Source organism: Lissotriton helveticus, chromosome 6 (genome assembly GCF_964261635.1).
Source record: "Lissotriton helveticus chromosome 6, aLisHel1.1, whole genome shotgun sequence".
NCBI classification, from domain to species: domain Eukaryota; kingdom Metazoa; phylum Chordata; class Amphibia; order Caudata; family Salamandridae; genus Lissotriton; species Lissotriton helveticus.
In genome coordinates this window covers 1707745151-1707769584 of record NC_136067.1, presented here as the reverse complement: position 1 = coordinate 1707769584, position 24434 = coordinate 1707745151, and the positions used below count along the sequence as shown (strand labels likewise).

At 44.2% G+C, this 24434-nt stretch overlaps 1 protein-coding gene across 1 annotated transcript in view; it reads right to left on the bottom strand.

The window, feature by feature from the left end:
* The window catches only part of LOC144763712 (uncharacterized), a 3323440-nt gene that overhangs the window by 1119894 nt on the left and 2179112 nt on the right, over positions 1-24434 (bottom strand). The window contains exon 5 of the mRNA XM_078649576.1: positions 3456-3537. Coding sequence (XP_078505702.1) covers positions 3456-3537 — 82 coding nt within the window. The remainder of the gene's footprint in view (positions 1-3455; positions 3538-24434) is intronic.

Below are 24434 nucleotides of genomic sequence, written 5' to 3'. Positions count from 1 at the left end.
TGCTCAGGTTGTTTCAACTACAATGCATCTTTCCAATACTCCCTGTCCCCTTCTGTGGCCATTCCTTCTTTTCACTCATCTGCCCTAATCCACCTATGCTTGACGGCCTGTATGTTTCAGGTTATCTCTGATGTATATTGGCCCTTCCAGGGAGGTGGCATCCTCCATAGTTGTAAGCCTTCGACTTTGGCCTCATGCGCTTGCCACTGGATGCATTTTTTAAGGTGGTGTCTATGAAGGTGCTACATGCAGACTCCTGTGACCCATTAGGCTCTGAATTTTCTTCAAAATGTTTTCCTCAAGGATATGTCTGCCTCTATCCTCAGCATTCAATGGTCTTTCATGCATATAGTCAGTAGCAGCTGACACGGATCAGGAGTGGCGGGGCGGGAGGGAGATAACAAAAAAGAAAACTTACCTTTTCGTGTCTCTTCGCATCGTCCCTCATCGTAGTTCTTCTGCTCCAGCCTCCGCACTAAGTGTACTGGGGATGCTCAGACGTGAGTCCCAGGCACTCCACACCACTGGAGTCAAGCTAGCCGGGCTGATGAGAGGTGTTACCTCGAAACCGGGCCGGTCCTCGGATGCTTGTTTCCGTTCTGGGAAGGACATGGCTTTTGTAGTTCGGACTGGACTGTTCCCATGGGGCACAGGGTCAGCGCTGATTTGCATATCGCCATTGTCTAACCCAGGGTGGTGTGGAGTGGAAAAACGATGGATTTGGGCCCAGATCTTTTGACTGGGGTGAATGTGTGACATTGATCCACTTTCTGTCCATCACTGTTGTGTTTGCAATTACCAGCCTGAAGAGGAAGCAGCCAGACTCCCCTGATCAATTGTAATGTAGCCTGCATGGAGAACTTGCAACGTGCACATGACTGTTTGGCCTGCCAGAGAGGGAAGGTCTAACTAACAGTCATGCACACTTTACAGAGTGCCACCACTTCTTTCCCTGGTCTTAGAACAGAGCAGCCCCACAAAGACACCAGAAAAAATAAAATGATAACATCCAATTATTATCATTTTATTTTTCCTTCATATCCACTGCTAAAAGCAGTGAGGCAACACTCCACCACCTCAGCGGTGGAGCCGCCACTGCATATACCTTTCAGGAGCTGGCTTGCTCCATGTCTACTGTGAATTACCAAGTGTACCGGTTTTTGGCAGCCTAGGTATGTTATTTATTCTGCCCAACGTTTGGAGAAGTAGGGGTTCTGGTTGTCACAGAACCCTATTTTACGTCCCTCTTGTGTGGGGTATCCTACAGACTGGGCCAGAAGTCTGAAACAAGTTTAGGTCCATATTATAGTTTTGCCAAGATATTTCTAAAACCCCTTGCCTCTTGAGGAGGCAGCTTGGCAGAGGTTAGAAATGTGATGACATTTATTGACCTTTCTTGCCCACACCTAATATCTAGCCCTAAGAGTCTTTGTTAGAAGGCTCTGCTACAAATTCTGGTACTGTATGTCATCATTGTGAGACATTGGGTTGTTGGGTGAGAGGGGAATGAGACCTTCTCAAGCAAAAGCCACAACCCTAGTCACAGTGAACTACAAAAAGTTACTAAATTAACCTATGCGTCACCCTTTGGTAGTTTGTGTGCTGCATACATACTTATATTGCCTCTAAGTTGAGCCTGACTGTTTTGCGCCAAACAGAAATAAACCAGAAGAAAATTCACACACCAATTTAGAAAAATAGAATTAAATTTAATAAATTATTTGCGGTCAAAACGACAAACATCCACTCAATAGAACCAGAGATATGCAATCTCAAAGATCTAAGGTAAGTATAGTGCCTAAAAGCACAAGGAGTCCCTCACAGTTATCTGATTGAGCTAGACCAAGTGAATGTCACAAATTCAAGCTGACTGCGATGGAGCGAGGGCCGGATATAGGAAACAGGTGAGTTGCCTTCTAAAGTCCAGCATGCACAGCTCAGTTTGTGGTGAAGGAGGCCACGAGGAAGAGCGTTACAGATGGTCGTCGCTGTAGTGCGAAGAGCAGGCCGGGTGTCCCGGATGGTCCTTGCTGTAACACGAAGATCCTGGCTGGTGTTGCAGACAGTAGTTGCCTGAGCTTCGGTTTGAGTCACCATGAGCTGTTGATGCTGTAGCGAGAAGTGCAGATCTCGTGTTGATGGTTGTCGCTGGCAGTCTTTGTAGCTCAAAGCATCCCAGGCAGGTCAGCTGGGCAGTTGCAGAGATGCCTCTGGAGCTTGTTGTGCCCCTGTAGTCCAGAACAATAAGTCAATCAGCTGACCCTTGGAGTCACTTCAGCCTGGGATGAAGGGTGCAGGCCCAGTATTCCTTCTCAGATAACAGGGCAAGCCGCAAACAGCAGGGAGTCTTTCTTCTATAATATCCACAAGTCCAGTAGTGTACTGAAGAGTGTGTCTGAGGGTCCCCTTTTTATCCCTGATACCCGAACTATCAGCCCGCTTTATATATCCTTTCTTCTTCCGAGAATGTACATGTAGGCATGTAGGAAATTCTATTAACATGTTTACACGCAATGTCACCAGTAAGCTACAGCTATGCTCCATGGTTAAGTTACAGTGCTGTTCTCGAGCAAAACACTGTCACGAGTTTTGAAATGGGCCAGGTCTCTAGGGCCTGGAATCCAACAAAATAAAGTGCACACACGTGATGGACTTCTGAACAATGTGGACTACAAGCATTGGCAAAGCCAATAGATTTCGCCTATGTGAGATCTATTGGCTTTGTCAACGGTTTTTATTTCCATGTAAAAAAATATATAAACAACACCACACGGTCAACGCTGGCTGCATCATTTTGCTTTTAAAAAAATGTTTTTTACTGTATGACATTTTGCACAGCAGCTAACGCTGCTTTGTAACAGGTAAACAAACAAAACACTGACAAAACCAATAAACTTTATGATTTGATGTGTTACAAAAATCAAAGAAAATAGAAAACAACCCTCTTTTACCAAACAGCTAGCAAATACTTTAAATGTACAGCAAAAATCGTCCTTCCCCTGCACAACAGTTGGAATACAATGAGCATGGGATTCAGAAGCTATTTAAAACAGCAAACGTCCAACCTTACTGGAGAAGCAGTGGAGAGACAGGTCTTTCTCTAAATGCATCACACTCACGCATGAGCTCCCAATTATAATTCAGGAAATGGACTTTGGCTGTAATCCTACTGATGGTCTGTCAGGTAACATGGGATTGCAAGACTGGCACTGCTGAAGAGTGACATTGATGGACAAAACAACAAAGGTTGTGGGAATTATTGCGGAAACCGCCCATTGTGAATGAACATTGTTGGAGTTAATGGAATTGGCCTGGAGTGGAAAGTACCTCTTGTTTAGTTGCATTCCTGAGAGAGTTACAATGAGAATTAAGATAAAGATGAACACCATCATTATCACATTCATTTGCATCAGAACTATAAGTCACGGGTTACAGGAGAATAAAATCAAACATACCTAGAGGGAACGTTTCAGCAAGCTTCCTCTTGTAGATTTTGTAGTCTGTGTCTAAAAAGACACAAAAAATAACGCGATCGATCTGTAAAAAAACACAATGCACACAGTTAGAAACACAATACTCGAGATATCATTACTTTTAGCTCGAAATTAAAACAGTCTACTTTTTTATCTGTTTTGGCAACAGTTTATGCAGTCAACAATGGTGGTGGTATAGACACTGATAGTTAAACGACTCTGATTAAGGACTGGCGTTTTAAAAATAGCATGGAAGTCACAAAAAAAGAAATTGCTGTTATATCGAAAAAGTAAACTAATCATCATTACGTTTGGGGCAAGCACATGTATAAAAAGGCCAGATGTACGAAATTTCCATTTCCAAAAAGTTGTTGCAAATTGCCCACCAACTTTTTCTAATGGAAAAGAAGTTTGCAAACTGACCCATGGACGAATAGGTCAGTTTACAAAATTCCTAAACATAGTGGATCGCAATCTGACCTGCCGAATCAGTATTCATGAGGTAGGTTGCAAATTGTGACTCAGGGATGGTGGCCTGCTGAGATCACATTTAAATGAAGTATTTTTTTTACTGCGGTGCATTTGAGTTGGTGGTGGTTTGCTGGATCACTGCCTCTATCGCAGAGGCGAACCCCCGAAGGGGCTCAGAAGCCGGCGCCATAACCCGGCGGCGCCCCCGGAAGAGAAGGGGAGGGGGACACAGATTGGCGCGAAAAGGTCGGCACCGGGCAAGGTGTCCCCCGCTCAGCCCCCCCCACCCCCCCATGGCGGGGCAATGACCAATCGGGAGGGCGCGCGGGGTTCAAACCCCCCAATCGGCAAGGTGGCGCGAACCCCAAAGGGCAGTGGGGGGGGCTTAAAAGCGCGACTCCCCCAGGTAAGCTCCTAGCATCCAGGAGCGGGGGAGCAGCGCGACGGTCCAGCTGTGGGAGCTGGCAAAACAGACCTGTCAGATCTGATCACACACGCCCTTGCCCCCGCGGCAGCCAAGCGCTACAGTAAATACATAGAGACAGTGATGAGAGTGGGGGGCATCCAGTCCCTGGCGGACGACAACGACACCAAAAGGGCAGTGGAACAGTTCATTGGATGGGCCTACAGGGAAGGGAAATCGAGGTCATGGGCACAGGCCCACCTAGCAGCCGTGTCACACCACGCAAAACTAGCAGCAGGGCACAACCCTTGTGCGTCCCCTTACATCAAGGCAGCAATGAAGGGGTGGAGAAGGAAAGGCGGTGGACACAAGACGCCCAATAGACTTTGAAAGGCTGGGAGTGCTACTAGAGGCTCTACAGGGTGTAACAACAGACGGATACGAGCGGCTGCTCTTCCGGGCCGCATTCTCAACGGCCTTCTTCGGGGCATTTCGCATCAGCGAGTTAGTAGCACCAGCCAGAGAAGGGCTGGCCGAGCACTGCATTCAGGCCAGCGACGTGACACCCAGGGCAAAGGGAGTAGAATTGGTCCTAAGGCGGTCAAAAACAGACCAGGCAGGTAAAGGGGCCTTAATCAGATTACAGTGTATCCAGGATCAGAGACACTGCGCCGTGTGCTGCCTGCAGGCATTCATGGCAGTGCGCCCAGCAGGGGAGGGGCCTCTGTTCAAACACAGGGATGGCACGCACCTCAGCAAATTCCAGTTCACAGCAGTAATGCGCTTGGCAATCAGCAAGGCGGGCCTGCTGCCAAGGAGCTTTGGGTCCCACTCTTTCCGGATAGGGGCAGCCACGACCGCAGCACAGCATGGGATGTCCGAGTCCGGGATACAAGCGGTAGGAAGATGGCGCTCGCAGGCATACAAAACATACATCCGCCCCCAACTGCTTTGACCGATGGACACGCAAGGCAGCCTTGTTAGTGACCGGCCGTGTTTTCATTGCTTCAACAGGCAGCAGACCACACCTAGTCTGGGTGGTGGGCCACTCGTTTGTCAGACGAATGGAGGCGTGGTGGAAAACAGCAGGGCGCTCACTAACGGACAGACCAACATACACATGCATCCGGTGGTTCGGTCGGTCGGGCATGCATTGGGAACAATTGGCGGCAGCCCTCAAAGACTTACGCAAGGACGCAGGCCGGCACCCGGACGTCTTAATCATACATCTGGGAGGGAACGACCTGGCCGGGATGGGGCGGAGAGCGCTGCTCCTCGGAATACAGAAAGACCTGGTCGAGACGTCCAGGGTTTTTGGGCGCACTACAATAGTATGGTCCGAGATAATCAGTAGAAAGGAATGGAGAGGAGCTGAATCCTACAAAGGGGTGGAAAATTCAAGAAAAAAGCTGAACCTATCAGTGAGCAAGTTTTGCAGGTTAAACGGCCTGGGATCAATCAGGCACGGGTTGATACACACGGGCCGCAAAGAGTACTACGCCAGCGATGGGGTGCACCTCTCTGAGGAGGGCATGAGAATCTTCTGGGCCAACCTGTGGGGCGCCATGGTACTGGCGGGATGTCAGTAAAAAGCGGAACTTAAAGGGGGGGGAGCCACAGGAAGACGGCAGCCTCCCTGGCGGCGTGGCGAAGGGCTACGCTGAGAACGGTTGGTACGGAGGCACACCGGAGGGCGGTGCGCCAGAATAGGTCCACTCACCTTCAGATGCCGCACGGCTGGGTGAGGTGGACTAAGGAAAGCGACCTTGGGATGCCTCACGGCTGGGATTCGCTGCTACAAAAAGGAAGGGGTAGCAAGCAGAGACGGCGCTCGCAGCCCAGCCCCCGCCGGATGGCAGGGCACAACAAAATCGGACAAGGTAGCGAGGCGGCCTAACTCTGGGGACAAAAGGCTACCCCCTTCCCCGCGCAAAGGAGGCGCAAAGAAAATCCAACCTACCAAAGAACCGGCCCAAAGGGGGCCAAGCGATGATCACAAGGAAATGTATAATTATATAACATGCAAAGTACAAATATAACTGTTTCCTTGTAACCCTAATAAACTGCGGCCAACAAATGACCACCACAAGACAAGAAGTGTAGTGGCTTTCTTGGCGGGAGGGGGAAACAACGAAAGGGTAAAGATGATGCATGTATAGTGGGGCAGAGTGCAAGGGTTATCCCCAAAAACCTTTTTTACAATCTCAAGGTAGAAGGGTCCCAAGACGACCTTTTTCCGTTTGTGAATGTGTAACGGCCCTAACTGGGAGTTGGAAATGTTTCAATATTTTGCAACTGGTTTTCAGTTGCAAAACATTGATGCTTATCATAATGAATCCATATTTAGCAGGGAAGACCTAAACCCGTCCCTTTCAAATGGCGATTGGTTATGCATTTTTTAACTCATTTTGCAATTTGCTAACTTGTTACTGAATCGCAAAATCAGTTTAGCGCAAACTAAAAAGCCAATTAGCTTTCGCAAACCCAGCGATTTATCGAATCATAAACTTTGAGACAGCTAAATGGCTTTGTACATCTAGTGTTATATACCTATGCATTTTATAACGTGAGGCAGTTGCTAATCACATGAAGGTTGTTGGTTTTACATTAATTCGTACACACAGTTGCAGAGGGACACGGTGACATGACATCTGATAGTCCTTCGTACAGTATACTGACCCTCAATGTTATTTAAGTTTGATTTATGAATTCAGTTTGCAACATTCGTATGCCAAGCCCTTTTGGAGATATAGGAGTAAGGAATTTAGGATTGTGATATTATAAATTGCTATCTTTACAATTAAGAAAACAGTGTATGTTCCATTGTTTAACAAGCATTAGCAAAGTCAATCGGTCTTGCCGTTATAATTTTAGTGCCGAGCTGTTGCCTATGCCAATATTTGTCTGTAAAATATTGCTTGGAAAGAGTAAAAGTAAAAACATTTTGAAATACTGGAGGAAACAATATATTAAAAGTGGATATTGATTTTTTTTTAAAATCACTATCAATGGCATGGTTTATTTTTCAAATATTTTTCACTCAGGATACTCTGAACATAGTTTAGAAAGTATAAGGATGTGCCAGAATGTGTGCATCAAAGCCTAATTTACTTTTCATAGCATTCAGCCATTTGGCCCTCTGTAGTAGCCCAGAAGCAGATTTATGGGCTTCCAAGAGACGTCTCATGATAAGAACCTTCTGCTTCGGACACCAAATAATTGAGTGTAGCAGATGGCCCTAACCCCAGATCCGTAAAAGCCTTTGGCTGCCACAGCTTATGCTTTCTTACAATAAGTAAAATGAAGAAGATAAAACAAAACAACCCCTAAAGTGTGTTCTTTATCCACATCCCAGCAAAAATACTCCTGTATCTGTGCTTTTACAAACAAGCTGGTATGAGTGGGGAGAAGCACTGCATGTGGGGAGCAGCACAGCATGGTGGGCAGGTATTTGAGTGTACACGAAAGAGGCATTTAGAAAACACATAAAAAAATTAAAACACATAAAAAAATAAGTACTTATCTAAATGTGAGCATTAGAATACAAGGATTAGAAAGAGGTTATGCTCTAGGAGAAGGAAACTGAAGAATAGAAATGCAAGCCATTGAAATATACGAAAGCAAATGAGAGTGACAATAAAGCTAACCAGTTGTAAACAATGGGCAGGCTGTAAGCTCACTGAAGGTTCACAGTAGGTCTTGTGCAACCAGACAGCTTGCTCTGTCTGGTAGGCAACACCTAACAATGGAGCTCAGCCTGTGCACCATATTCTTCATATAGCATCTGTTGTCTTTAAAGAAGGCATTGGCCATGAAGAAGTGCATTCCTGATGCAGTATAGAGGCAGGCTTTAGCTATGGTACAGGCAGTGTGCAATGGAGTTTACATTTTAGTGCACTCATTTTACCAGATATCAATTTTGATATATAGCTTTTCCTAATCTTTCTTTAGATGGGTTCATTGCATAGGATCGTTTAAGTCTATTTCAAAGCCAAGAAGACTAAAAGGCAAATTAAACATTTCTATCAGATTCAGCAAGTATTTTTCGAAGTGCCCAAAATAGAGCAAAACTTTATAGAGAATGAAACCAAAAAGTATTTTCCTTGCCAATTTGAGTTCTCCAAAAGTATGTTTAAACAAAAATACCCCCAACTGCGATCTGTGTAAACTATAGTGTTAGCTATGGTTGCCAGGTCTCACCAATTACACTAAATATACTGGGGCTGAATCACGAAGAAAAGTTTTACATTTATAGCCATAGGCAAGTGCAGTGCAGAGTGTAAAAATAACATTTCTGGAACTTCATAAAAATTCCCAGTAGTATACCTGAAAACCTTTGCCAACTTTCCAGAACTTCTGGTAGTATCTTGTGACCTTCATTTCATACATACTCACAAAATCTGGAAAATCCGTTCACCTTCCCAACCTGCAAGAGCGAGTTGCCCCTGATTTTTGCTGGAGTAAATCTCGAACCTTTTCCAGGATAGTAAAGTGTCAGAGAGAGGTATCTGAATGTCAGGTTTGTGTGTATTGCCAAACTGTAAAGGCAAATCATACGGTACACTCCAGTCTTCAACACTTTTATGGAGTATTCTATTGCTTAATTGTATAATTATACAGTAGTAAAGCCATTTACGCATGGCAGGTTTTCTCTCATCGAAAGCTATCAGGCACACATCGGGGCATTTTTAAACACAAATGTAGATTTATGGCCATAAATTGCTTGTGCATCAGGTCAGATGTTTCTATTACTCGATCTTAATTACACAGCAGTGTATTCTGGGAGTTGTAGCCTTGTTGGGACTAATATAAATGAAAACTATGATAATTTAAAGAACAGCCAATACTGAATATATGCTGTATCGAGTGCCTGGAGTGGTGCAAATACCCTAAATATGAGCTGTTTTCGAGAGGCCAAGGATGGAATGGGCATGCACCCTTTCCGATGCTGTTACATACAGCTATTCATTCCAAAAAGGGTAAGGATCGCCCAAACAAGCAAAGAGACTGTCTCTTCGTCCCCCATTTAAAGTGAATTTCCCTAGGGCAGTGGATATTAAATCTAATTTCCTGCACAGAGGGGCCGAGTGCTAAGCAAACAGAGTTTGACTCTCCACAGCACCAATTAAAGATCCACGAGTGACTACATGCCTGATCTGTGTGACATTGATCTGGTGTATGCATGGAGGTGATTGTCTTGGCCAGTGTGCAGATGTCAGTAAGTAAATGTATGTGTCCATGTATTGTCCGATCTATGGCAATCTAAGTATGAACATTGTGTGTGTCTGTATGCATGCTTTCACGATGTGTCTGTGGGAGGATCTGTACAGTGCACCCCCAGCTAGGAAGCAATGGAGTGCTGAACAGTGGACGAGCCCAGGTTTCCAAATTAACTCGCTACAGTTAGATCCCCGCACCGGGAAACCAGCTAACCTTGCCTCTAAGCTAAAAATGGCAGGCCAGTCAAGAAACCTAAGAAGCTCAAATACCTTCCTTCTTATCCCTCCCAAAGTCTACAAACAAAAATCCCTAGCTAGCTCCTTCTCCAGCAATTTCCCTGAAATCTAGAACTCAATTCCAGTTTATTTCAGTTCTTCAAGCTCCTTCTTGAGCTTCACGAGACATCCAAAGGACCCCTGCATCAACAGACACCTGAACTAGCAGGATGGCAAACGACGGGCAAAACATCACCTCAACCTCCAACTCTCCCTGTATACCTACCCTGCAACCTGTCCTCTCCCTTGTACAATATTTGTTTTATGTTGATATTATCCCTAAAGTTTGATTTTACTTGTTTTATGTATTGAACATATTATTATTTTTACAGTGGAGGTATGGATGCCTCCCTCTAGCATCATTCACAGCGTCATGGCAATCCCGCTCCACCGCAGAACTCTGCCCAGTGTGTGCTCATCCGAAAGAAGATGATGCACATGCCGTCTTCTTCTGCAAGGGCTACGAGAGGAGCAGGAAATACTGGCTAGTCCCGTTACTTAAGAACTTGGGCTTTAGATCTTTTCAACCTGCTTACAGAATCTTAAAGACAGATCTCTCTCCCATTGTGGTTTTTGCCCTTTCAAAATTTTTAACCTCCATGTGGTTCACTCGGAGTCGAGTGTTGAAAAGACTTGTATAACAGTACCCCTGAATTTCCTATTGCTTTTACTGCACCCTATGTTCTTCTTTTTAATATTTTCTTAACTATCGGATCACACTATGTTTAATCACTTTTATTGTGTACAAATACTATGCATCTTTTATGATCTGTGATCGAAATAAAGATTATTTGAAATGAAAGTATTGAACATGCACTGATATAGGCGCTCTGATACCCTAAGGTTTTGCCAGTGCTATATAAAACTACGTAAATAAATGTTGTTTAAATGGACTGCTCACATGCGAGTGATAACAGGTGAGGTGATAACAGGTGAGTTCCAACTTCCTACTGGGCAGGTGAATAGCGTTCTTTGGAAAGGTGAGTCTTAATTTTCTTCCTGGCTCAAGGTGGGTTGCAGCTGTTGTGATGTCAGTGGACTTGCTGTCCCACATCTAGTGCGCATACAGTGAATGCCTTATTTCAGGGTTTTTTTTAATGTTCACACAAGTTTACTTGGAGGAACCATACAAAAGTCATACCTATTTGCTTTGTAAATGCTTGGCATGTAATTGACAGCTAAAGGTCGAACAACGTACAAGCTCGTAAAGTAATTAGAATAAATGCAGTCATTCATCAGTCGAAATCACTATAGAACACGACCCGACCACACTCCTGGATAACATGGCGGCCGCCCCTCGTCACTGCGCAGCAGCAGCACCGACAAACAATTCGAAACAACCTAACATCGAACAGCATGCGAGGCAGAGCAAAACATGCGTGGCATTGACATGACAAGCATATACATAGTCCAACTTAAGTCATGAAATCAACAAAAACATGGTTCTGCATGAAACTAATGTTGCTGGAGATTATATTTGCGTCATTCACGCATCTTTCTTGAAAAGACGCACGTTAACGTGCATTTGGAGTCCAGCAGGCCACGGTTTCTGCAAAGCGCGTGATACAATAAAGTGCAGACGTAAAAGAAGCTCAGGAACAGAACGACAACACGTGGCGAGTCCACACAATTGCCGCTCAAATGGCTCCTATTACCGCTCTCTTACTCACAATGTGCTTGATGCAATTGGAGGGCTCACGTTTTACACCACACAGCGCGCTTAGAAAGAGTGTTCATACAGAAAAGCGGAGGCCTGGCTCCCCTTGACATTATAAACTCACCTTGACGATTCAAGTAACAAAGCTAGTCCTTTGAAAGACGTTTTACAATGAGCACCGGAAACAATAGCATAGTTTCTTAGCATCATAAGACAGAGTCAATCTTGAGCAAATAATGCACTTGTATAAAGTAGCTAAAACAAGTATGAATTTAATTCAACACTTTCACATAAACATATCGACCCTTCTGAAGCTTGGATTTATAATGTCATAAAATCCTGGTTGAACTTTATAATGTGATTTATGAGTTCTACCCCTTAACCTGCTTTCCATCATGCATTGACACCCTGGCAGGGACATATAATAAATTTGTAAATGACGACTGGTGTGAGAGCTCACTGGTGATGGAGACGACAAATGAGATGGAGGCCACTGTGGTGGAGGCGACCAGTGTGGTGGAGGTGGTCAGTGATATGTAGGTGATGCTAGGACACGTTCATTTGTCTTCACTCAAACAGATATGGGGAACACACACACACATGTTCAGCCTTGATTTTACCCGAGTTCTGACCTATACGCTGAGAATCAATTATTGCTCATAGAATAAAGGGATTTTGAACTGGATTTTACTTGCACTCTACAGGCGGCACTGCTCGATTGACTAGCCTATTAAATATTACGACATGATACTCGCGTCTCGCAATTTGATTCTGACTGAGTTCTGCCGGCATTACCGGCATTATGATTACGAAATACTGCTGATACTTTTTTCAGACGCCTTACTTCTTTTTATCTTGGAATCCCTTATTCTGTACTCGTGCCCAACCGGGTTGGAATTATCAACGGCCTAGGGACATCACAGAGTTCAGGCAACTCCCTTCAGGTACATCCCTGAAGAGTCGTGGGACTACTTTTGCCTGACGAAATATGTGTCTGCTGGTTGCGTTTTTCATGAGAATAAAGAAATTACATCACCCAAGAATTCTGTACAATTTGCTTACGATTGACACTTGTATTTCTTGTTTGATTACGTATGTGTGCACGGGATTTAGCTATAAGTGTGGCGAAGGTGACTGGTGAGATGGAGAGACCAGTGTGGCGGAGCAGTCTGCTGATATGGAATGACTGGAGAGATGGATGTGACCGGTCTGATGAAGGTGCACAATGAGGTGATTGGTGAGACTGAGGTGACCGGTTTGGTGAAGGTGGCTTGTAAGATGGAGGTGACCTTTGCGATGGGGGTGGCCAGTGTGGTGGAGACGTGACCAGTGAGATGGAGGTTACCGGTGACATGGAGGTTGCCTGTGTGATGGTGGTGACTTGTGTGGTGGAGGTGACATGAATTGACCACTGCCATGGAGGTGACCAGTACTGGTATGGCAAAGGTTACCAATGAGATGGAGGTGACCACTGTGGTGAAGATAACCAGCTGGCTGGAAGTGATTGATAAGGTGGTTTGAACAGTGTGAGAAGGTGTATGGTGCTGTGTAGTAGTGGCGACTGCTGGAGCTCTTATAACATGGTCGTATTTCATCAAGGTATATTTCCTGGTTGACGTGACACAGCAAGGCAGTCCTAGCTGTTTACTGACATGCATTAAAGTGGCATTCTTCATCTGAAATGGCACAGCAAACTTCCATCTCCTGCCTGCTGTCATTCAGCAATGCATTACTTCCCAGATGAGACTTTCAAGATTGGCAACAGGAGGAATAGTGCTACGGTCAAAGGTATGAATCTATGTAGTATGTATCCTGACGGAGATGAAAGTATGTATTGGTACCTGGTACTGAAGGCAGAGGATTATTTGAATAAAACTATGCGCGTGGGCCGGGTATCTGACCCAACTCCCTCACAGCTGCTTCATATGAATATGATGTCTTCTCATCGCCCATCAACAAAGCTCTCTCTGGGGATGCTCTTGTACCCCTACGTACCATTATCAATGCCTCCCTCAATCAAAGTATATTCCCCGAAGCTCTCATGACAGGCCAGATCCTCCAACATTAGACCTTCAAGACCTTTCCAACTACCGGCCTATCACTCACCTACCATTCATTGGCAAGATCAAGCAAAAAGCAGTCTATGTTCATCTCCAAGAACACATCAGTGTTAACTATCTCCTGTGCGACTACCAGTCTAGCTTTGGATAATGCTGCAGCATGGAGACCTCTACCCTACACATTGCAGACGGTGCCCTCTTGATCACAGATGATGACCCTTCCCTACTAATATTGCTGGACCTCTCACAGCACAGCATCAAGATTCACCAACATCCCGATTATACCCTTTACTTCTCAGCTTCAAACACCCAATGCCTCAAACACAGCTTGCACATCATCTAGACATGGGTGTCCAGTGCCTACTAGAAGCTCAACCCAACCATGTCACAATTACTGTTATCTGCCAAGAACAACAAAAAAGATACCGCGCAAACCTGTCTTAATGACATGTACTTTGGAGGCTTCAACCTCAACCAAATGTCAAGTCACTTGGATTCATCTTAGGCACCATCCTCACCCTCAACCACAAGACAGACTGATACCATCTCCCCCTTGTAAAGAAAGTCAAATGTTTCTTCCTGATTGGAATTTCAGAACTGCTGTTCAAGCCCTCATATCCTTGCGCCTGGATGGTTGTATTGTATAACTTAGGGACATCTTCCAGCTTGAAGCATTTTTCATCTCAAGAAATATGATCACATTACACCCATCCTGATGGGAAGCAATTGGCTCCCCTTGCCGGACCGCAAAAAAACTAGGTACATAAATTACAAATCCCTCACAATCAGTACCCCTCCTTATCTTGCCGACAAGCTCTCCATCTCTGGTGTTTCTTGGCATACCCATAACCAAACACCAGCAGACTGCAGACTAAGAGTCTGAAATAGAAACAACAAGCTAACAGGCCTTTTCCATCTATGCACACAGTATCTTGAACACCTATTCCTATATCCATCAGGGCCACCCTAACATTACTTCAAATTTAGGAAAGGGATGAAGACTCACCTCTTGAAATAACTCTATATCACAAAGTATTAATAATCCACAACCCATCTTCCTCTACTATTTCTCATTGACGTTATGCTCGTCTTTGACCATGTACAGTGCTCCACTGTCTTCTGGCTAGGTCTGAGCTATAGGAATACCTTATAGATACATACGACAGCTAGGGGATTGGTGGGGTGTGTAGTAGAAGGATCTCAATAATGCGTCTCCAAGAGAAGGGATATGTCAGTCATGTTAAGTACACTTTCCGCCTCAAATTCCTGCTGAGTGCAGCAGCCTGCCCCTCCCCAGCATAAATTCTGCTGTTGTGTGCCATGGCAGGGGCTTTATTGCAAAGTGTAGAACACAGGAGCTAAAACAAATATGACTTGTAAAGTCTGTTCAAGTCAAACTGCGGAAACGATATACTTGCTGCCATGCCTTTACTGATAAGATTCGTGGGGTGGGGAACAACATGGAGAGCGCAGAAAATGGTGATGTGAAGAGGAAGTAGAACATAAGAAAGAAAGCAAGAAAAGAGATAAAGCTCCATGAAGTGCTCAAACAAAAAGAAGAAAAGTAGTTCTTCTATGTGAGCTATGTCTGAGTACGAGTCAACCAATCAAAATAGAAAAAGACAAATACAAAAAAGGAACAAAAGTAATCTAAAAAGTAGCAAGCAAATGAGATTAACAAGAAAGACAACCCAGCTGATCCGTGGGATAACATGGGAAGTGGGCTGGGAAGACCGAATCTCACTTTACGCCGATGATGTGCTGATATACTTAATGTCCCCAACAGCCTCCTTGGAGGCCCTAATGGACGTCCTCAAGACATATGGGGCGATGTCAGGATACACCATAAACTGGGCAAAATCACTTCTATACTTATTACATGGCCAAATACCTACCCTGCCCCCTAACTGCACATTACAAATAGTGACCAGAGGGTTTAAATACTTAGGAGTATATGTCACCCCACAAGACGCGGTCTTCATGGAAGAAAATTTAATGAAACCCCTGCAGAGGCTCAAATCGGCTCAAATCGGATGTTGCACATTGGAGATCCCTCCCACTAACGCTATTGGGAAGGGCGGCACTCTTCAAAATGCTCTCACTCCCCAGGTTCCTATTTTAAAACAATTGATGCGGAAATTTCCTCCTAGCTGTGGGATGGGAAACCGGCCCGTATAGCACACTCCAAACTGATCCGTAACCTTACCGAGTGTTAAATTGTACTACTGGGCTGCACAGCTGAGGGTTGTTAACCAATGGCTACATACTCCACAGCACGACCCAGCATATAGACTCGACAGAAAAGTACTACCAGCAGAACATCTGATGAAGGCCCTATACACTAACAAACGACGGCACACACTCACAGGCACACACAGTAAAAATTTGGCATACGGCACAGAGAGCCCTGGGATGGGAAGGAGTACTTACATTGGCCACCCCACTCTGGGAAACACGTCCCCTCGGCACTCTAGCTAACACCAAAGGATTTAGGCAATGGGACTTAATTGGCATCACGAAAATATGAGACTTATGGCTTAGGGGAGACATTATTACATTGACAGCTCTACAGGAGAAGTACAGAATGGCTAATACTGAGCTATACCGCTACACCCAAATCAGACATGCACTACAGAGTGCAATCCCACCAGGCCCGGCCCTAGCTGATTCATCTCTCCTTGAAGATAGACTACTCACTGACTATTTGGGAAAAAAAGCAATATCACAAACATACCGTAAGCTAGTGAATAATCTCCCAGATGCCACAGTGGTCCTACGTAGCAAATGGGAGGTAGACTTAGGAGACATAGAAGACTCTGATTGGATGGATACGCTGGCATCGGCAAGAGAGGCAGCAATCCCATCCCGGCTAAAACTAGTACAACTCAAGATCTTACACCGCATATACTATTCCCGCACCATGTTACACAAGTTAGGTCACGCGTTAGATCCGAGCTGCCTGAGAGGCTGCGGACTAACTGGGACATACTTCCATATCATGTGGGACTGTCCCAAAATATAAACCTATTTGGAGCGAGTAATGAATGGAATATCAGAAGCAAGCGAGGGAGAAATCCAGCCAGACCCCAGGCGCTGCTTATTGAATATCTGGAAACCTACAGACCTCAACCTGGGACTACAAACTTGGGCAATGCTTGGAATGGCGATAGCAAAGCGGAACATTGGCAGGAACTGGGGATCAGGGGTAGTACCCACACGGACACAATGGGAAAATGACATGGATGCAGCAATGGCGGCGGAAAGAGCAGTATATACCCATAGGGGCTGCCCACAAAAATAGTCCAGAATATGGGGGAAATGGAATGAATGCCGAGGAAATATCTGTGACCCTCCGCAAACATTATCTGACCCTGAAGCTAGCCCATAAAATTGGAAAGACATTGTATTGCACATGCGAATGCCCTGGGAATGATGTAACGGGGTGGGGGGGCGAAAGATATGATGTGTTAAGGTATAGCCGTTGGGGGAATTAATGTGCTTCGTACATACTGCAACCAGAGTCTACAATCCGGCGGAGGGATGTTATGATGGGAAGCGCTTATTCAGCAATTATATATAATGTACGGAAATGTTGTTTACGGACAGGAATGATGTTTGTATATGTTTTATATGCATATTTTTCTGATAAATGTAATGTACAGACGGAAAAAAAAGCTAATAAAAAGATTTAAAAAAAAAAAAAAAGAAAGACAACCAAATAGAAGCAATGTCCAATAGCAAAGCTTACTCTAAGTACTGGTATTATACACAATTCAGTGCTTAATTTGAGCTGGTGCTTTCCGGTGCTCAGCACCAGCACCTAATCCACGGCACCGGTGCTTATAGTACCAGTTAAGGACACACTGATTTAAAAGGCACATCATTCTCCCCACACTCACAGGATGTTGAGCCACCCCTAGACACGAACTGGGTTCTCCAGCTACAAAATCAGCAGCTTTACCCATTAGGCCAAGTCCTCTCCAGGTTAATAAGTGCCGGGGCTCTAGTCAGGAGGCAGTTTACACCAGCACATTTCTCCTGTTAGCGCTGATTCCGGAGTAGAGCCCAGGCACTGTTTATTTTACAAATTAACCAGTGAATTTGTCTTAGACAACAACCAGCTATACGCTGTCCGTAGTCTGGACCTAAAAATGTCTATGTGCGATCCTTCTGCTTCTGAGTTCAGTCTACAAAGGTCCATTTTAGGTCCTACCTGGGCATGCATGAGAATTTTGTTGTGGGTTGAAAATATTAATTATATATCAAGATCCATTGCAAAGTTTTGTAGACAAAATCTCAAACATAATTAACTTGTTGATCATCTCTTTGCATGTACACAATAAAATAAAAAATACATTAATCTATAAGAGGATGTAGAAAATACCAATCAGCCATAATTATCCGCAGGTTTAAACAGTCCAACTAACGCAGTATCAGAGAAAATGTTTCACTGTGTTATGTATCTCTCCCTACAACAATATAAGAAGCAGAGTACTGTGCGTATTGTATGTGCAATGGATATTTTCCTAACGTAATTCCAGACGAGCATGCCTTTAATCAGACTTCAAAACACTACTTGGGCCTAGATGATGTCTTCAAAACACAAAAGTGTGTAAAGGTAGTATTCGCTATTTTTTTAACATTGCCTTTCAGCTGTAAAATTTAGCGGTTGATTTTTAACATTTTAAAAATAAATTTGCCACTGGAATTATTTTACGGTCAGCTGCTTACTGACAGCTAAAGCAGACCCAGGCAACTATAGTGCCATTCTCAGAAGAGAAAGGGCAGAAACCTGGAGGCTAGGCCAGAGACAGGGCCCGGGTGAGATCAGCAAATATCATACGCGCATTCACACATGCCAGGCTGTGACAGGACGTACGATGACATCTTTCGAAGCAGGAGACACTGAGGGTGGATGCTGCCAATTAGAAATACGGTACAAAAGGGGGTGGTGATGGACGGAGCATCTGAATCAATCAAACACTCACACCCAGTCAAAAGATCTGGGTTTAATCCATCACCGTTCTTTAGCCCACTCTGCCACCCCAGTTCAGACATGGCTCACTTTGCCACTGGATTCAAGCAAGCCGGGCTGAAGACGGCTGTAATGCCAGAAACCGGTCCTCGGAAGCTTGTTTCCGGTCCAGGGAAGGCCTGGCTTGGCAGTTCGGGCTGGACTGTTCCCATGAGGCACAGGGTCAGACTGATTTGCATATAGCCATGTCTGAACTGGGGTGGCAGAGTGGGCTAAAGAACGGTGATGGATTAAACCCAGATCTTTTGACTGGGTGTGAGTGTTTGATTGGTTCAGATGCTCCATCCATTACCACCCCCTTTTGTACCGCCAATTAGAAATAGGCAGCCCTACCAACTATTACGCATCAGGTGTTAGACTAACGCATTTTAGTGTGGTGGTCCGCATCACTGGACTAAAATGCATGTGTCACCCATTTATAGCCCCTTGTGTGTGTGTGTGCAGCCCCTTCTGACACCATTGGGGCTGAATGGTTTAAGCCGAGACGGATGTTGTGTTGGAGCCATAATCCATCAAAGCAAGGCGAGCCTGCTGAGTACACTGCACACACTGTGTGCTGCCTGCCCACAGCCTGCTGCTCACAGCAATGCAACCAACTATCGCTAAATTAAAGTGGGAGTTCTCTGAGACCGCTACAACACCCACCTAAATCCTTTCTCTGATGTGAAATAACGTTATAAGAGTGTCGCGTGTGACACAAACAGCCAACACTGTTCCTACGGCGACTAGTAGACTCGTATTTATCATGATGAATTATTGTGGTCAAAAATTCAAACATTCAACAGTACTAGCGGTGGCTCTTCTAAAAACTAACAACAAACATCGTTTAACCATCTCGCTACTAAATCCAGTGTCTTTCCCCCTATTAACAAATGGCAATACCTTATGTTTAAAAAAAACAGCTGCCGTAGTGGGTAATGTGAAGATGTCCGACACGTTGGTTTCTGATTGCGCTCTCTTCGCTCCACATTGGGCAAAATAATCAGCTACTACATGTATATAAACAGACTGCCAATTTGTTCGTTTTAAAAAGATGGGTAGTAGTGATTTCAATTGGGCTTCCGGATGCAAGTGGGAATTTGCTGCTGCCAGTGGTTCATTGGTTTCCTTGGTTCAGTGCCGTGTGACAGGAATTGGATTGGGCAGCTGCATTTTGGGGATCTTTCGTCTCCATGTGTGGAGAGCCTGACCTAATCCATAGACAAGCAGAGCCCACAGAAGCAAAAAAACAGGGGGCTAGGAGAAGAAAAAGGGAAGAAAGTCTGTATGACATTAGAATAAGGTAATCAAAGGGGCTGGCTGGGGCACAGAAGGAGAAAGTAAAAGGGGTTGGAATATTAGAGGAAGATGAAACAAATGGGGTTTGAGAGCAATGGAAGTTTGTGAAATAGAGACAAGTAGGCACTCAACAAAATCACAGCAGGTGGGATAAACATGGGCAGGAGATGAAGGAGAAGTAAATGAGGACTGGAGGGTACAGCCAAAAGGATTCCCTGGTCAGTAAACCGAGTATCAGCTACACGGAGCAGCAAGTAGTACACTTGGAGTCAGGGCAGAAACATAAACCAGTTAGTTCTAGACGGCTTCTGTGATAACAAGGATGCAGCTATAGTGTCACAAGAGGAAATCTGAATAACGTTATGATAAGCAATGATCAAGCAGCCAACACGTTTCACCACAGATGACTTTTTATAAGGCTTTATGCATCTATTTACAGTAAATAGATATTAAAAATTAAACGGCATCCAGGAAAATATGTTCAGTTGAAACGCCTCACATAGGGAGAAATGCAGCGGAAGAAATACTGACCTTGTAATATTTCCAGGTAAAAACAAGAATATTAGCAGTATGTGCTTGACTACACAGAGGTTTTCCATACCTATGGGTGCGAACCAGCAAAGTGGTGTTAGAATTCAGTTTCATGAAATTAGCAAATATGTTATCATTTAAATGCTTAGAAGCAACTTTAGTACAGTGAAGCACAAGGTAAAATACTGTATGAAGCTTTCTCAGGCCCCTTGGCTTTCCTGAAAACCCCCGAATCTGGGGCCTGGCTGCAGCCAAGCCCAGCCTCCAAGCCGTGCCCCATTTATGTTACCTTCTCACATCTCCCCCTTCCCTTAAAACACTATAACCTGGGGCCGGGCTGCAGGGACACACAGCCTCCAGGCAGAACCCCTGTGTAAGGGCACTATGTTAGCGCCCTTCCATTTCTGGTGGTTTCCAGCAAATTTAAAGTCTTCTTAGAGTTGCTCGTTGCTCAAATGGGTGTATTTTTTTTATAATTAATTGCTTCTCTCGCCTTCATTGCTTGATTTTGCTCGCGGGAAAGTGTCACTCAGTCGTTGAATGGAACTCATAATTACACTCAAATTATGAAAATGTCACACATAAGCAATGTGAAAGCTTGGCAACTATGGATAGGAATAATTAACAGATCTCGCGGGTTCCTTGCAATGGCAGGTAGTTAACATGACACGTTCACTGCACAGGACATGTTACACTTCTAGCCATCACACATTTGCACAAAGCAGATCTTAACTTCTGTTCATCAGGGCTGAAATGTATCACAAGCAAATGATGGTGCAATCATAGTGTATGAGGTTTATGGACTGTTATGCACACTTTAAAATACTTAAATGAGTATGTGTGCAAACCATGCATTCATTGCCTCATTTAGGCCAGAAAGTGGGCCACCGGAGGTTTTACCGTGTTCAGCGACTACAACCCACATTTTGTTATGGTTTAACATGCATGTAATGCACCCGCCCTAGTCTCAGATGATCATCTTAAAAACATTCAGAGCTGATACAACCAGATCCTACTGTAGGATCAGATGCCATAGAATCAAATGATATGTGATAGGCTGCAATGATGAAGAACATGAATGCAGACGGATAGCCTTGTAATTCTCTAATAAAAGAGCAAACCCCATTTACTGAATGCTTCAAACATACTATTGTTTCATATCTGAGCAAAAAGGAAGACATCCTATTGCACACCATCAACACACCGAGGAGATAAATTATTCAGGAGTTCCAATGGTGAGCACCACAGTGTCATCAACAACTACCTGCTTGGAGGCACACTAATAATTTTTGTTTGTTTAAATAAACATTACTTCTATTTAGGAGCGATGCATGAACATCACTGTATACAACAAGCACACAAAAAAATAAAAACAATTGTCTTAAATTGTGACAGTATACCGAGCCTTCATTCGCCCTTTATGCTAGCATGATTGTAAACATTATACACATTAGGGCTAGTAGAGTAAACCATATTCGTAATAAACTGTAGAGCTCAAAAAATTAGCTTAACCGCCAAACTAAACACAACATCATTTAATTCACCCAATGGAAATTGTGATCACCCACATAGATGGTATTGGAGAATGTTATCTTCGGTTCAATGATGTGTTCAAAGCACTGCTCCACAAGGCATTGCTTATCACCATGGTAGTAGTAGATTATATTTATCATAGTGGTAATGGAGGAAGGATTTTAATGATCCAGCACTAGGCACTCGAAGGCAGAGAAAGTTTTAAAAAGTAAACATTAATAACAAACGGAATCTCTGAGAATAACTACAAACGAACCCATAGTTGTATCTATGTGAACCGGCATCTGTTAAAGTAATCAGGGGGAATAACCAAATCCTTTATCAACCGAGAGATTACCCCCCCCACGCACCTCCCAAAAACATATGGGAAAGATAGACTGCGGCCTATTAACCAATCATATCAGCTATCTCTAAACAAGGAATATTTGTTGATGTACAGGTATACGTCAGACACTGAGAAGAGGTATTTTCGACTTTGCTAGTGGATGAGAAATCAATTATTATCAACCTGAGAGTCATGAGATGAAATCTGTTCTAAAAGTGCTGGTGTATTTTTTAAAGGGCCTCTATAGTGGGAATGTAGATCACCGTGCTAGATTGGGCACATGTTTTAGACAAGTTAAAGTCCTCTCGTAGTTCTAAAATGCCTTGGTGTAGCAATAGTATGAAAACATATGACAAGGGTTTTTTTAATTCAAGGGGATAACGTGTATGGATATGGATTTCAAAGCAGATGTAGAAGAATTCTTGCAGTTAGTTTTAATACATTTGGAACATCAATCTAGCATTTGAAATGACATAGGAAGGCGGGAGAAGAGTCTTCAATTTGTTAGCTAGTGAGAGAATATCTATCAAAGAAAGACCATATTAAGGGGTACAAGATCTTCCAGGGAACTGGGGGAGTTAGCCACATATGGTCTCAAATTATTGTAATGATATGAGCAAAGAGACTGATTGGAGAAATTGATAGAGGAAGGGGAGAAATACAAAGTTTAATGTGGGTAGATTTTAGGGGTAACTATGACAATTATGATAGACTTCTGAGATGCGTAAGGCAAAATAGAAACCGAACCAGTGATGTGAGTGGCAGGTCATGGGATGTTGGGTACTCAGAAAGATTCCATGTTGGATTAATAGGGTGAAGAGGATGGCAAAGACTGAAGTGCCAAAGTAGGGAAAACAAGAGCCTGTGTGGACCTCTGGGTGAAAGGTGCTATCAGAAGAGACTTTATCAAACATACAGTTTAGGTTACAAGCTTTGGGAACAGAAGTTCATTCAAGTGGGAGCCAGAAAGTGTGAAGATAGTGAGAGGAGTGTGGTGAAGAGGGTTTATGGCCAATAAGAGAAGCAACACTGATAGAAGAAGAATGGAGCAGGAAGAGCGTGGACTAATGGTGACCTGGTCTTTCCCTGTGTCTACAAGACGTTGGGAGTAAAAAGCAAATAATCTGAGGTTCTCATCTTGACATAATCTTAAACTTAGTTTTGAAAGACTTGGAAACAGGGATAGTTTGTCATTTTAGAATATCAAAGTATCTATAAGAATCATGAAAAAACTTCAGAGAAAGAGTTCAGACAAAAACCCCGCCCATAGGTAAGTCTTCTTTGAAAATACCAGTATGCCACGGCACGCTACCCATTAACAGAGAAATACCAATGCTCAGCCATCCATACTGGGCTGAGTTACAGCACACAACCTGCGTTGATCCTTCGCTGTTATTTTGTCCTTGGATGAAGCATCACAGCTTCATTTAACCCCTTCCCTGCGGGGCTAATTCCCCCACGGTGCGGGTGGGAGTGGAGGGCGCGGCGCCCGTGATGAGACAAGGCTGTCATGAGTCACGGTGGAGCTGTGCTCATGACGGCCTGGGCTCGTCACGACCCCGCCCACTGATGAATTCTCTCGCACAGGCAGGGAATTAACCGTGCATGGGCGGAGCGGCTGTGTTATGACGAGACCAGGCCATTATGAGCACAGCTCAACTGTGACTCATGACGGCCTGGTCTCGTCATGAGCACACAAGGGGTTAAGAACAAAAGAACAACCAAAAACCAAAGCAAAATCGCCCCTCAGCCTCATTGTTGCTCCCCAGGCAGGACTTTCCAGCTGTAACCTGGCGAATGAAGTATTTTAGGCACCTTTAGTCTGATCAGCTTATGGTGTTTCTGTTATTGCAGAGAGGAACACATTTACTTCACTTATCAGCAAGGCAATACTAGCTGCTAATTATTCACTCATTATAAACCCTTGCCCGAGGCTCGAGTCCATAATTGTGCAGTGGGAAATTCATATAATTACATATTTACACAATTGCAAGCGTTTCAAAAGAAATAAACATACTGCAGCAGAGCGAAAGTGAGAGAACAGGGGTCCTTCAGATGCTGATAGCTGGCACGTGTTAAGCACGAGGCACGACTTTCTCTAACTGTAATTGCTGGCAGCTTTTCACCTCCAGTTTCAATTTGGACTCTATTCAAAAAGACATGTGAATGTGCA